General features: G+C 31.6%; 1 protein-coding gene across 12 annotated transcripts in view; it reads right to left on the reverse strand.

The window, feature by feature from the left end:
* Positions 1 to 7,959: 7,959 nt before the first annotated feature.
* Positions 7,960 to 14,395, reverse strand: part of LOC123260953 (ras-associated and pleckstrin homology domains-containing protein 1) — a 196,072-nt gene continuing 189,636 nt past the window's right edge. For 8 of the 12 annotated variants that reach the window (XM_044722357.1, XM_044722355.1, XM_044722358.1 and 5 more), the window contains 5 exons: positions 13,604 to 13,774; positions 13,260 to 13,415; positions 12,940 to 13,173; positions 12,612 to 12,841; positions 7,960 to 12,400 (listed from right to left, as the gene is read on the reverse strand). In XM_044722357.1, the coding sequence (XP_044578292.1) occupies positions 9,857 to 12,400; positions 12,612 to 12,841; positions 12,940 to 13,173; positions 13,260 to 13,415; positions 13,604 to 13,774 (3,335 nt within the window). In that variant the 3' untranslated portion in view covers positions 7,960 to 9,856. The remainder of the gene's footprint in view (positions 12,401 to 12,611; positions 12,842 to 12,939; positions 13,174 to 13,259; positions 13,416 to 13,603; positions 13,775 to 14,395) is intronic. The other 4 variants (XM_044722350.1, XM_044722354.1, XM_044722353.1 and 1 more) reach the window with 4 other exon arrangements.

Genomic DNA, 14,395 nt, shown 5'->3' on the forward strand with positions numbered 1-14,395 from the left:
ACTATATATGGACAATTTCAACCTTTTTTAATAGATCTCAAATAATTTTGTCCTAATAACTCGGTAGATATTAAAAAATAAATCTAATATTCTTTTGAAAAATGTCCGACGACAAATTAAAAAAAAAATTATAGTATCTTTAAATAACTTCAAATAGTTCAAAAAATTACATCGATCAAAGTTATAATTTGAATTGAAATTTTAGTGATAGATAATTACAACAATTTGTTTATTCTTCATCTATATATAATGATTTAATGTAATTTGATATTTATAACTCATTACAAAGTTAGGTATTTCATTTTCAAATGTCATAACTTGTATTACTATGTTTAGAACTAGTATTTATAAAAAAAATTTAATACGTCACATAAGTGCGCAATTTTATCTGATTGCGTCTAATGAGTCCTGAAGACACGTGTGATTTGATCACGAGTATGCATAGAAAGTATAAAGCACGTGATTTTAACTTAATAATCAATATCAAACACACAAGAAAAAATTATTTTATATAAATGATTATAAATATATAAAAACTAAAAAAAATTTACATTTTATGTCACAATACATAGTTAAAATCAAATAGATTAATTTGATGTCTACACATTAATTTTATATAGAATAAATATTATGAAAGGAATAAAAAATTATTGATGAATTAAAATTTTGAATTGAACTGAACAAAACAATATTGAAAAGATAGTAATTTGAAAAAAAAAAATCAGTTTTTAATTTTTTTTTACTGTGTTGCACCCAATCAAATAATTTGAAAAAATTTCTATGAACAGAAGAGTATAATAGACGTTTTCTGATAAAGTTTTAGAGATTGCGTGTTTACAAAAACGTAATTAAAAAACGATTTGAATTTTATTTCTTCTGTTAAAAATTGACTTTCAACTTAGGAATTTGAAATTTTGCAATTGGAGAAAAAAAATCGATTTTTTTATTATCTTGGAAACTAGTTGAGATGAAGAGCTGAAATTTTCGTTGAATTTAGCATGACTATCAGGCTGTACCCTTTATCTTTATTTGTAATTTTTTTTAATATTTGAATATCTCAGTGTAATTCAGGATTTATTCTAAAGCAATTCAAACTGTTGTGGCACAGGCACGCAGCTTGCTGCTGGCGCCATTTGATTGAAAAAATTCAAAGAGCAGTAAGATTAAATAGTTGATTTTTTTTAGTTACTACTTTTTTAAGTAACAGACTGTAGTTATTTATACGTCAACATCAATTTTTGAACAATCATAAAAGAGCCATCGAAAAAAATTATTGTTTGTCTTTCAAAAGGTTAACAGGTTGCCCCGATGAATGATAACAACAGTTCAGCAGCAATAGTTAACAGCCCACACATCTAAGTTTGAAGTTCTGTCTTGATGCCCATGCTTCAATGATAAGATAAAAATGACAGCAATGTATGATAATATTGACATATTCGAACCTTGGAAAATCAAATTAGTCCAGGAGGAATCGGCGCATGAGTACCGAAAACTATTCCACCTCAATTTTTTTATGCGATTCTCTTCAAACTACCCTACTGATGATATAAATGCATGTTGCCAAGGGGCAACCCCGTGCCATATTGTTTAAATCGAAATTGTTTAAACAATTGCAAGGAATTGTTATTTTTCAACCGGACAAATTTTTTTTGTATTCTTTATTAAAATACAATTAAAAAAGGTCCTATGACTTTTCACGATAAAGTTAATATTTTTAGAGATATAAATTTTGAAAGGTTCGAAAAATCTTAAAGTTGGGTACTTTTGACCCATGAAAAATATATTAAAAAAAAAAATAAAATATAAATAATATTTTTTTTTTAAATTCTTTATACAATAGTTAACAATAGCCTTAATTGCGATTTCTAAAAATTTAATTATTTATACCTGTTTTTAATTGTCAATTTCGCGCGCTCATAAGTATGCGTCACTTACCTATAAGTATCGCTGTCTCTCTCTGACTCATACGCTGCGTCGCTCTCTCGGTGTCCTGAATCATTATTTTTAATTTATCTTCTAAACAATGAACTTAATCAGAATTTTTAAAGAAAGCAATGTTATCAATAATAAAATTATCTACAATTTGTTCTCAACAAATTTTTTTCTAAAATCAATTTTTCAAAAGTTATTTAAGGTTGAAGCCGAACATATAATTAAAATTACTTTTTTGTCATTATAACAGAAAGTACTTACATAAAATAACTCCTCCAAGCAAAGGTTATACATGTAGAAGTATGAAATAATGGAACAAGATTTAAAAACAAGTATTTATTTATCATCAATGTCATTTTTATATATTATATTCTTACATTCTTCTGAATCACAACCACATAAAAGTATACAACTAACATTATTTTTTCTACAATAACATGCTTTGGTTTTACAAGCTTTCTTACAATTGCACGGTTTTTTAAGATCTGTTGGAAATGAGCTTTTGTTTATAAATAAAGGTAGCAAAGTATCATTTTCTTTTTTATATCCGAACTGAGTAAAATCTAATGTTTTATATTGGGGATTTAAAGCTTGTTTCCAAACGTATGTTTGAGCAGAAGCTCTAAGTGCATGCAAATGCAAGGAATCTGATGTGCATGGAATTTTTGATAAATTAATATTACTACCAAAGCAACGAGAAAAAATTATTTGTCTGGCTTCGTCCGCGGTCTTACCTTTTTTACCCAAAATATTAAGATATAAAGTTTCTAAGTCTTTCAACTCGTTCGTACTTAATTCTAAGCCATTGCCAAGAGGGACTAGAGCATCACGATTTTCTTGTATTTTTATCATTTCTAAAGCTTTATTTTTTGTGCCAATTTTACTAGTCGTATCACAACCCGTAAATGCGTGTAAAGCAGGTAAGATTTCACAAACCGGGGACGTCAGAGAATCAGCTGCTTTGTGACACGAAAGATATCGTGATTTTTTATTATTAATCTCCATCCATAGTCCGGAACAACCACTTTTTTTCAAGCGTGACCAATAATAAATACAAAGCACAAAAACATCAGTGTCTACACTGTGAATTATTATTTCAGAATTCAACTGAATATTGTATGCAGCGTGACAAAAAATTCGAGTATCAGCCTCAATGTGATTATTTAATAATTCCGGTACCTCTGCAATTTTTCCACCTTGAATACTATAACATTTACAAACATCATCAAAGCCACCAGAAATAATTAATTCTTGATTATCTGTAAGTGAAACGTACTGTAAAACATTGAGGCATAGAAATCTTAGTAACTCTAGCTTATTTTTCGGACTTGACAGAAATGCTGAAATATTTTTAGGAATTTTAGTATTGGGCCCCTGAATAACTATTTCACATGCTTTTATATTTTTGGCTCTTAATGCAGCTTCTAAATACTTGATACTTTGATTGTCATACCTATCAAATACAATATCAACACGCGTAACTCTCGGCTTTCTAAAATATGATGTAACGTAATTAAAGAATGCTCTAATATCATTGAGTATAATATTGGTATAATATCATTGCTGTAACATGTGTTGTATTTTTTCCGCTTAAAGTTTCTTCTAAAAAATCGTTATTATCAATAGCTCCATGAAGAAATAGTGACGAATCATCCACAATATTTGTAGGCCTTCTTACAGCATTACAATCTTGTTCATAAATAATTTTTTTAATCAACAATTCATCTAAATCTAATAAATCTCTGTAGCTTATACAGTATCCTAGTTTAAATAACATGCTTATGATATGTTTTGATCGAGTTAAATGATGAATTGTTTGAGCGAGAGCTATATGTTTTGGACTATGCACTCCTTTCATAACGTAACAAATATCTGTAAATAAAACTTTAGCATGTCTTAATTTTGTGTCCGAAAATGATTTTTTATTAGTTAATAATATTTGAAAGAAATAAAGCCATGTCGGTGGTATTTCAATATTTTCCAAATTTTTATCAATGACGTTTTCATCGTTAATATATCCCGAAGTAGTATTATCAATGTTAGAAATAACTTCGTTTTTCAATTGTTCAGCACATTGACGAATTAGTTTTCTGGAATCACTTGATTCTCGAATTTTTTCAGCTAATAGTTCTAAAGGTATATTAACCATAATGACAATTGCCGATTTAGATTTATCTGCCGGATGAGAAAATAAAATTTTTCCACCATATTTTTTAATCAAGAGACCTTTAGTTATTTCGTTGTTAGCAGATAATTCTTCATTCTCGATATAGTTGTTAAGACGTTTAGTTAAGAAGCTTAATTCGTAAGCCATCGAGTTGCATAAAGGGATTTCAATCTCTTTCAGTAAATCTTCAAATGCTTTATTGATAATATCATCAGGAATCTTGACACTTGGTCGGCCACCTTTATTATTTGAGTATTCAGGAACATATAAATAGCTTCTATAACATAATTTGTGATACTTAACTTGCTGAGCGAGAAGACTATCAACCGAATCAAACGTACAAATTTTTTTAAAAACATCATCCATTTTTAGACGTGCAACAGTTAAGAAATTTTCAGCTGCATCGCGATCAGATAGTACATACGTTGCTTTTACCTGATTTTTTTTTAACTGACCGCATATTATGCACAGATCACTGTCGTTTTCTTTATTTCTGGTGGACCGACGAGGAGTATGAATTATATTTGAAGTTAAGGGGTCTGTTGACTGGATTTCCTGAAGATTTTCATCTTGCTTGTGAAGTAGTATTTCTCTTCGCCTAATTTTTTCTTCACTTGTATAACTGGCATAACACGTTCTGTGCCACGAAAACGTTTGTTTCTCAAGAGAAGAATTAAACAAATTTGCAAAACGGATAGCGGCATCATCGTTTCGTCGATAAGCTGCACGTTGTACAGTTATATATGTATCAGGCTTCGGATTCTTCACTACATTGTTTGGAACATCACAAAAAATACATGGTAAAGTATCTTCAGAATATTTTCTTTTCTTGGGAACAACTGAAAATGACATTACACTCACAATAATTGGTACGAAAAATCACAAAAACTGAAAATATAGTCATTTAAAAATGTTGATAATACACAAAATCACTGACATGGGTGCAACAACGTTTAACAATCTTAACACTCTAACGAAATAGAAAAGACTGAGGAACTTTGAGTAAAAAACAAAAGAACGATCAATTGAAAATTGACACTTCCTAACTTGTTTTTTTTTAAATGCTCTATATAGTCGACAATTTTGTATTGTCACAATAACAAGCCTAGATCTTGAGATTTTATACAAAGAGTGCCTTTGAAAAAATAAAAAACAAAAATAAAGAATCTTTTCCTTATTTAGACACACTTATGCATACACCATAAAACATATATGCATACATGCATATAAGTATTTTTTATTTTATTATTTTTCGCTTCGAAAATTTAACTGCGTACAAATATTTTTTTATTATTTATATATAATTGTGATCCCGTAAAATGTTCAAATACCATTATATTTTATTTTTGTTAATAAAAATGCCTAAATTTATATGATAATAATAAAAAAGTAATATAAACCAATAAGAAAGTAATTTTAATTATATGTTCGGCTTCAACCTTAAATAACTTTTGAAAAATTGATTTTAGAAAAAAATTTGTTAAGAACAAATTGTAGATAATTTTATTATTGATAACATTGCTTTCTTTAAAAATTCTGATTAAGTTCATTGTTTAGAAGATAAATTAAAAATAATGATTCAGAACACCGAGAGACCGACGCAGCGTATGAGTCAGAGAGAGACAGCGATACTTATAGGTAAGTGACGCATACTTGTGAGCGCGCGAAATTGACAATTAAAAACAGGTATAAATAATTAAATTTTTAGAAATCGCAATTAAGGCTGTTGTTAACTATTGTATAAAGAATTTAAAAAAAAATATTATTTATATTTTATTTTTTTTTTTAATATATTTTTCATGGGTCAAAAGAACCCAACTTTAACCCTTTCACGGTTCTGGGCGTTTCTCCCACTCTTTTCCTACTCGCGGGGCAAGGGGACTGCACGCAATCCAGTGAGCGGAGCGCAGGGGCGTATAGTAAAGGTTCTTAAAAAATAACTCTCTGACAAGAAAATGTTAAACAAATGTTTTTTTTTTTTATTTATCAACTTTGTTGGTACAGAAATTATAATTTATTTGTTATGAATATTCTTTAATTTTTTTATGTAATAAAACTTTGTACAGTGATAAAAAATTTAACTTGACTCAAGAGCAAGAATCTTAAACCAAGAACACTATTTTGAAGAAAAAGAATTTCTTGAGTCAAGATATAATTCTTGGTTCAAGAAAAATTTCTCGATTTAAGAATTTTTCTTCTTGCTTCGAGAGTTTAAATGAAAACAATAACCTCATTAATAATTTACACGGTAAAGCTATAAAAACAATAAATACGGTCCTGAGTGAGCACGCGGCGGGCACGAAAATCTGGTGGCGGGAGTTAGTCCGCTCACGCGACTGGCTATCCCCACTCCGGGAGAAAAAGTACGACTCAGTCCGAATCGACCGTGAAAGGGTTAAGATTTTTCGAACCTTTCAAAATTTATATCTCTAAAAATATTAACTTTATCGTGAAAAGTCATAGGACCTTTTTTAATTGTATTTTAATAAAGAATACAAAAAAAATTTGTCCGGTTGGAAAATAACAATTCCTTGCAATTGTTTAAACAATTTCGATTTAAACAATATGGCACGGGGTTGCCCCTTGGCAACATGCATTTATATCATCAGTAGGGTAATTTGAAGAGAATCGCATAAAAAAATTGAGGTGGAATAGTTTTCGGTACTCATGCGCCGATTCCTTCTGGACTAAATAAAAAATCAACTGTTCTAGTCTTTATAACTTAATTTGTATGATCTTAGTAATGCTTAATAACTCATATTTGAAGAAATCATAAAGGAAAGGTAAAAAAAAATAATGTAAGATACAATTGAAATATACGAAAAATTTATTTACATAAAAACTTTAAAATATTACCTATTTAACTGTTGCGCCGTTTTATTTCGAAATACCCAATTAATAAAATTTAAATTGCAAAAAATAAAAAAACAATAGTATTGTCACAATTATTAAAACTAACTCAATAAATTCAATAATGAATCTATATGGCTAATTAATAAAATTATACTTGGATGTAAATGGCTTTTTGTCTGGATTTATTTTTTGCAAAAAGGTAAATGAAAGCGCAAAAAAAAATTACAATTTATGGAGAATTTTATTCATCCATAAGATGCACGGTTGGTGTAATCATCTTTTTAAATGTGTTAAATATTTGACGTTAATATATTCTTTTTTCTTTTTTGTTAGAATAAATCATTCAATTTTTTATGCATAAATATCGTTTATATTAATCAATTGGATTCATTTAATAATAATAATTTTCTTTCATAATACCATTCATTACAATATTTACATAAACATACATACAACTTGAAAAGATCAAACATTAATCATTCAATAATAAAAATATTTCGTTTGTTATTATTATAATTATTTTTCATTACTAATTTTATTTTCGTGAACCATTTCATGACTGCCAATTTTACTAACTTTGAGTTCCAATTAATAAGAGCAATATTTTTCTTCATTTCCTTAGTAAAATAAAATAAAATATTTATAATTTCCTCATCGTTTTAGAATAATTCAAGACAATTATATAAATGAAATTTAAATGGTTTAATTATGTTACTAATTAATTATTATTATTTCCTTATAATTTCTGATTATTATTATATCAATCATTTCATATAATATACATAATTAAGCTCGTAAATGAATATCAGAAATAAACACATCAAATGTGATGAAAAAAAACTTAAATTAACCCGTAACATCCAACCGTGGCCAACTTTGCTAATATTACGAATTAGCGGCAACAAATTTATCTAATTGAAAAGCTATCTACTTGAAAAAAGAGCCTGATATATTTACAGGCATTCATCATTATTTAAATACAAAATTTTTTTTTACTATTTAATAATTTTCATTATTTTTAGTACTTCGTTTCACAATTTTTTTTTGTTTACAATAATAATTGTTATCAAAATTTGTATTGGTTATAAAATTGGGGATGTCAGCTTGCAATAAGGCTCAAAAAGTTACAATTGGTTCTTGCATATTTTACCATAAATAAAAAATAATAATTATAAATATCATTTATTATATATACTACTACTTTTATTTTTAGATATGACTTCATATGAAATTGTTTCTTTGTCTTTGTATATTATTTTTGACTTTCAGCTTTTTAAAAAACAAGAAAAAAAATATTTCTCTAAAAAATTTTAATTTTTTTTCACGTTAAAGCAATTACATGCTAAAGAATTGTTAGTCAATTTAATGTAAATTATATTTTTCTGTTCTTCCACCAACAACTCATTCAACATGCGTAAAAAATTCAATCACGCCATTTCATAGTGATTGTACCACAATAAAATAAAAATGTGAGTACAGTATATATTTATTTATAATTAAAAATTTTTAAAATCCCTATTTAATAATTCATTTATATAATAATAATTAAACATAATATTAATGGCTTATACAACACGTAATAAATGTGTTTATAATTAATTATTATTAATAATATAATTATTATTACTTTTCGTGTATATCATTATCAAAAAATGGCATTAAGGAGATCTCAGTTATGAAAAAATCGTGCAAAAATTCAAATTATTAATTTTATAAACGCGATACCACATATAAAAGAAAATGAATGAAATTAACAAAGTTTACTGAATTACATATAACATCTAAGTTCTATATGTTATTCTATGATCGCGTTTATATCCATAAAAAAATTACGTACGTTTTATTTTGAAACTATACATTAATCATGATAATTACGTTTCTCCAATTGCTAAGTTAAACTTTATTGAGAAAATGTCTTATATAAAGCACCGTGAATAAAAAAAACATACAAATTAAGTTACGTCTGGGACACTTAAAAAATATGCAAAAAAGTAACAGGCCCAATATTTGTGCATTCCAGTTGCTAACATATATTTTTCATATTTTATTGCGGACGCTTGTTACTTTGCAATTTTATTTTTTTTTAATTTTTCTATTATTAATCAATTATTGTTATTGATATTAATTGCACGTACGTATATTTCGTATAATCTCGTGTATATATGTATAAATCGTTTTATAAATTCACGAATATGTTTGTATATAGTTGCACATTTATTCAAAATGAATAATTAATATAAATCAATCGCAGTGTACTAGTAATATAAAGCGAGCTTAAAATTTATATCACATCCTTAGTGTGTGCAGCAGTATTTCCTACGTCTACTTATATGTATACAATTTATTTTTTTTTCTTTTTTTATAAATTTTTTTACAATACAAATTTGTGTTTTTTCTAGACTACGATGATATATCCGTTGCTTAATTTATGCTTCAGCCGAAAATTATTGCGCAGTCTGTCGTTGTGTTTTGTTGAATGATTGATAAAAAAAACAAATTCATGTTCGATTAAAAACAGGCATACAATCATTTGATATTGATCAATTTAATCATTTATTTATTTATTTGCATCAATAGTAACCAGTACTAAATGATGATGAATAATCAAATAAAATATGATGGGCAATAAAGTCAGTATTATTTGCAGCCACGCAAAAGTATTCAGCTAATATTAATGTAGTAGCTGTTTAGTTGGCGAAATAATAATGAAATTAATAATAATTAATGATAATAATAATGACAATAACAATAATATTAAACGTAGTAGCAGCAACAGCCATAAATAGCAAGTACATAGTTACATTAATGATGAAAAATCTAAAAGATTAATCAGTGTTTCCACCAACCGCAGAAACAAGAGTACCACCGCCGCCTCTCGTGATGAGGCTTAATTATCTGCTATTGTCAGTGCATTGCTCGTGTTGTTAGATGAGTCGTCTCCGCTCTTTTTGGTGGTGGTGGTGGTGGCCGTCGTTTACTAGCTATTACATTAGCAATATTCATACTTATATTTTCATCAGCAAATCTCACTGTTGATTGTCGTCCTGGGCTTGAAGCGTACTCAACAGGAGCAGTTGGATCATTTGTGTATACATTCTCGTATAAATTATCAGCACCATAATGCTCTTGTACCCAATTAGAGACATTTGTTTCTCTGTAGTCTGCAATTGCCGGGGGCGGATCACGGAAACCGAGTACTTCGTGGGGTGTAGTTGTTGAATCTAACTTACACTTTTGCGCAACTTGCCATTTTTTTCTCATAACTCTCTGAAGATCTTTTAGAAAATCACCGGGTGGCGCTTGGTCAGAAGCTGCCAACTTTTTCGGTGAAGTCAGTCGTGTGCTATCGGATCTTCTCGGTGGCATTGGTTTTCTTTGCGGCAAAGCTGGACTTCCTGGCTCTTGCTGTGGTGGCAAATTGAATGAAATCTTCTTACCAGTTCCAGTCTTTGATTTAGGTGAGGTTGGAGGCTCTAGGATGGTTACCCGTCTCTGTGGTTGTGGACTAGCGGTAGCTTTCAGTTCTGCAAGGTACGGTGGAGTAGCGTAGTGCCCGGAATTTTGCTTTAAAGCGCTTCTTCGGATGGTATCCATGTTTGGATTAGGCCTGATTATTGGCCCACACTGCTGAGCAGCTGGATAAGTTCCGTAAATTTGATCTGAATTGTAGTTTTGTCGCTGAAGGCTGTTCTGTGGTTGTGGTTGTTGTTGTTGTTGTAGTTGTTGTTGTTGTAGCTGCTGCTGCTGTTGTAACTGTAATTGCAGTTGTTGTTGTTGTTGTTGTTGTTGTTGTTGTTGTTGTTGTTGTTGTTGTTGTTGTTGTTGTTGCTGCTGCTGCTGCTGTTGTTGAGCCCCATAAGCTGGAGGTGGTACAAACGGTGGTGGTATTGCAAAATTCGGTGAACTTGGCATGAATGTCGGTGTGCTGGCATTGGATCCAGGATAAGAATCGTTTGCCGACATATTGGATGCGTGGTTATGAGCATAGCCATTATTTTGTAAAGAAAGATTACAGTTTTGATTTGGTATCATGTTATTGTTATCATTGATCATTCCGTAAATTTGATTACCGTTGTTGCGTGTTGGTGTGTGAGTTGGTGTGCATTCTGGTGACAATGAATTTGTTGGGGTTGTCTGTTTATTAGGCCTGGCACGTCGAATAGTACCGGTTTCGCCAACAAGCGGACTTGGCGGTGGCGGCAATGAGACTAGGCTTAAAGATGATCCAGAAAAATCAGTTGTGTCACAAATGGGTAACTCACCAGGAGCTGGTGGTGGTGGTAATGAATCTAAGGACAGATTTGACCGGAACATTTCTGGTGGAGGAGGTGGCAGAGGCTCGCCGTCAGACTCTATTTCTTCAGTAAGTCTTGGGGGTGATGGCGGAGGCGGTAGAGAGGTAATCGAGTCCATCATACACTCTGGTATTGGACTAGTGGGAGTTTTAGGTTCTTGACTGTCTGTTCTGGAGAAATTCATGGGACTGACTCTTTCGCGAACTGGAGTGCCAGGAGGAATGGGACTGACGGGTGTGGCGTTTCCAGATCTGTGATGTCGTTTTAAAGTACCAGACCCATCGGAATCAGTGCCGCTTCTTCTGCGACTGTGTCTCCGTGTCAGTGTACCGGACCCTGAACTCGTGGGACTTGGACAAGAGTCTGGTTCGTCACGGACAGTTTCGCCTACTTCTTTTAGCTGTCTGGTAATGGAAGTTAATGGCAACTTTGGGTTCATTGAGGGCTTGCGTTTTATTGTACCTGTTGGGAACTCGCCGCATTCAAAGGCGACCTCGCAACTGCTCGGTGCTCCATCTGACAAGCATCCACTGGAGCTGGAGCTACTGGCACGGCTGAGTCTACCATCATTTGTATAACTCTGTCGTTGCTCGGAATTGTAACTCTGCCGCTGATTATCATACTGTCGGGAGTTGTCGGTCCCATTGTGCCTGTTAATTTCCGTAAATTGTCTGGCGTTATCGTTGGTGGTATTGTACTGCGTCTGGTTGGTTGGTGGCACGGCGATTGAACTGACAGAGCAGGATCTAGCATGCGCTAGAATATCCAAGTCTTCTTGTGCGAGTTCATCTACCAGCGTCCTGTAGTTTTCCATTAGCTGTCGCCCGTATTTGGCCACTCGGACACCAACCATCCATCGCTCCAACGAGGCATTATCCTCTGCGCAGAGAAATTTTATGTACTTTGTTGATTTTGGCTGCTGAAGTCGTGGATGTTTAACGGCGAAACAAAAATCTGTTGGTGCTTTATATTTTTTTTTCCATCCCACACCGTAGTACACTTGGTTGACGTCTAATGTCGCTAAACACACAAGATCCCTAGCAGTTCTCGCCTTTTCTTTAGGCCAGTAGTAAAGACCGGAAGCACGTAGAATAAAGTGGTACTTCTTCCAGCCTTTTTTACCGTCTGACTTCAAGTACAGTGGACCCTCGACCTGAGCAACAAAAAGAAATCAAATGAAACGTTATTTCTATTACGAGTCATTCTGCCAACTCGTCAGCTTAAAATCTTTTTTGGCGATAAGCCCGGATGTTGACGTGACAAAAAATATTTAAAAGAAATGATAAAAAAAAAATAATAATAATAAAAAAATAAAAGAAAAAATAGATATATATGTGTGTATTTGGTATTACACTTGTAATTACTTCGGGTACTCCAACATTGCTGCTAGAAAAGAACTCCTCAAGCAAGATGTTCCTCGAATGGTCGTCGTACTCGCCTGTATTTCTGTCTGATTGACCAAGTAGGTATTTCTCGGGCGATAGAAAAAGTTGAGTTTTGTCTGGTCTCTCGACAAACAACAATTTATTCTTCGAGTCTCTTGTCCACAACAGTAGATTTTCTACCAGCAACTCATGATCCTCGTATACCCTCTCTGCAAATAGCATTAAAATGAAAATTTTCTTTTTTTTGACTCAAAACAAGAGGTAAAGTAGCACTGATAAATTATGCTAAACTCGAATAAAAGTTTACCCATAAAAAGCTCAGGCAGATGCTCAACGACAGCCCACTTTGGATCCATCGCAACGTGGTTCTTATCTGCTAATAATCTACAAACATGAGCGACACTCATTCCTTCGTCGACAAGAAGACTTTTTCCGCTTCCATCCAATGTGAAAGCTTTGATAAAAAGTTTTTGAACACTGGCTTCCCGCATTTTCTCCAGTGCTAGTCGGATTTTTTCAGCTTTCGCTCTACTTGCTGCATCTAAAAAATTTTTAAAACAAAATTACAATTTTGATCATAAAAATTGCTTTTAATATTGTTAAAATTTATCAGCCAAGTAAATTTACCCATTAACTGATGTGATTGCTGTTGGGGTGCCGTGTGCATGGCGGTCTGAGGTGGTTTGTGTCCTGAACCACTGCTGCTTGCTGAGCTCTCGCTTGACAACATCGACACCGTGTCCGAGAAGGCACTATCATTATCGGGACTATCGGTGCGCATACCTTTAAAGTAATAAAATAAAATAATAAATAAAAAATAGAGCAAAAAATAGTGATGGTAATGGTAATGAGATGGATCATTAACAAGTGCAATGAATTGAAAACTCTACAATGGCAATTACTAAATAAATTTCAAGCAAAATACAGTGACGATGCTGCATTATAAATAATAAATGCAAATACAATAATACCTCCGTCAGTTTTTCCAATGTCATTGTTGTCTCCAGTGTTGATTCTTCCACTGTTAGGTCTTCCAGTTCGTTGCGTATCTGGCACCGGAGTAGAAGCAATGTCTCCATCACATCGTCTTTCCAACGCGCATAGTTCCCCGAGGATCGCGTCCAAGTCAACATCTTGGGAGTCTGTAAAATAAACGATATTGCTGTTAGACATCACGTAATCTAGACGCGAGTTGAATTTCATTTATATAATATAATATAATCTAATATAATAATATTATCAAACAAGCAAGTACACTGACACTGATCATGATGAGTAAGAAATAAAATAAAATACAGTGAAATTATGGGGGTAATTAATACCAACGATTTATCACTTATGATGAAAAGTTTGTTAAAGAATTTATGACACATGTAGTTAAACCAGTTTTACATTAATGAGTTGGGCATTTCTTCCATGGGCTATCGAATGAACTAGAAATACTACACAAAATTATTGGCTTGCTGCCGCAAACTCGTATAACATAAAATACCAGGTCTTTTTCTCTCTTTTTGTAAATATATATACACTCTCGTTCTCATTGCAAGTTTGATGTTGCTTAAATGAAATAATCATTTTGTTAAATTATTACCATTCGTACTCATACGGAGCGTGTATAAATTGATGTGTATATACATATATTTAGATGCTGAACGAAAACAATTAATCGAGTACCAACTCAATATCCCTATAAATGATATCTATTACACGTTATCAAATTAATTTTCTCATTTCAAGCTATAGCTACAGCCGTGAGTAAACAG

The sequence above is a fragment of the Cotesia glomerata genome, linkage group LG3 (assembly GCF_020080835.1).
Source record: "Cotesia glomerata isolate CgM1 linkage group LG3, MPM_Cglom_v2.3, whole genome shotgun sequence".
NCBI lineage: Eukaryota > Metazoa > Arthropoda > Insecta > Hymenoptera > Braconidae > Cotesia > Cotesia glomerata.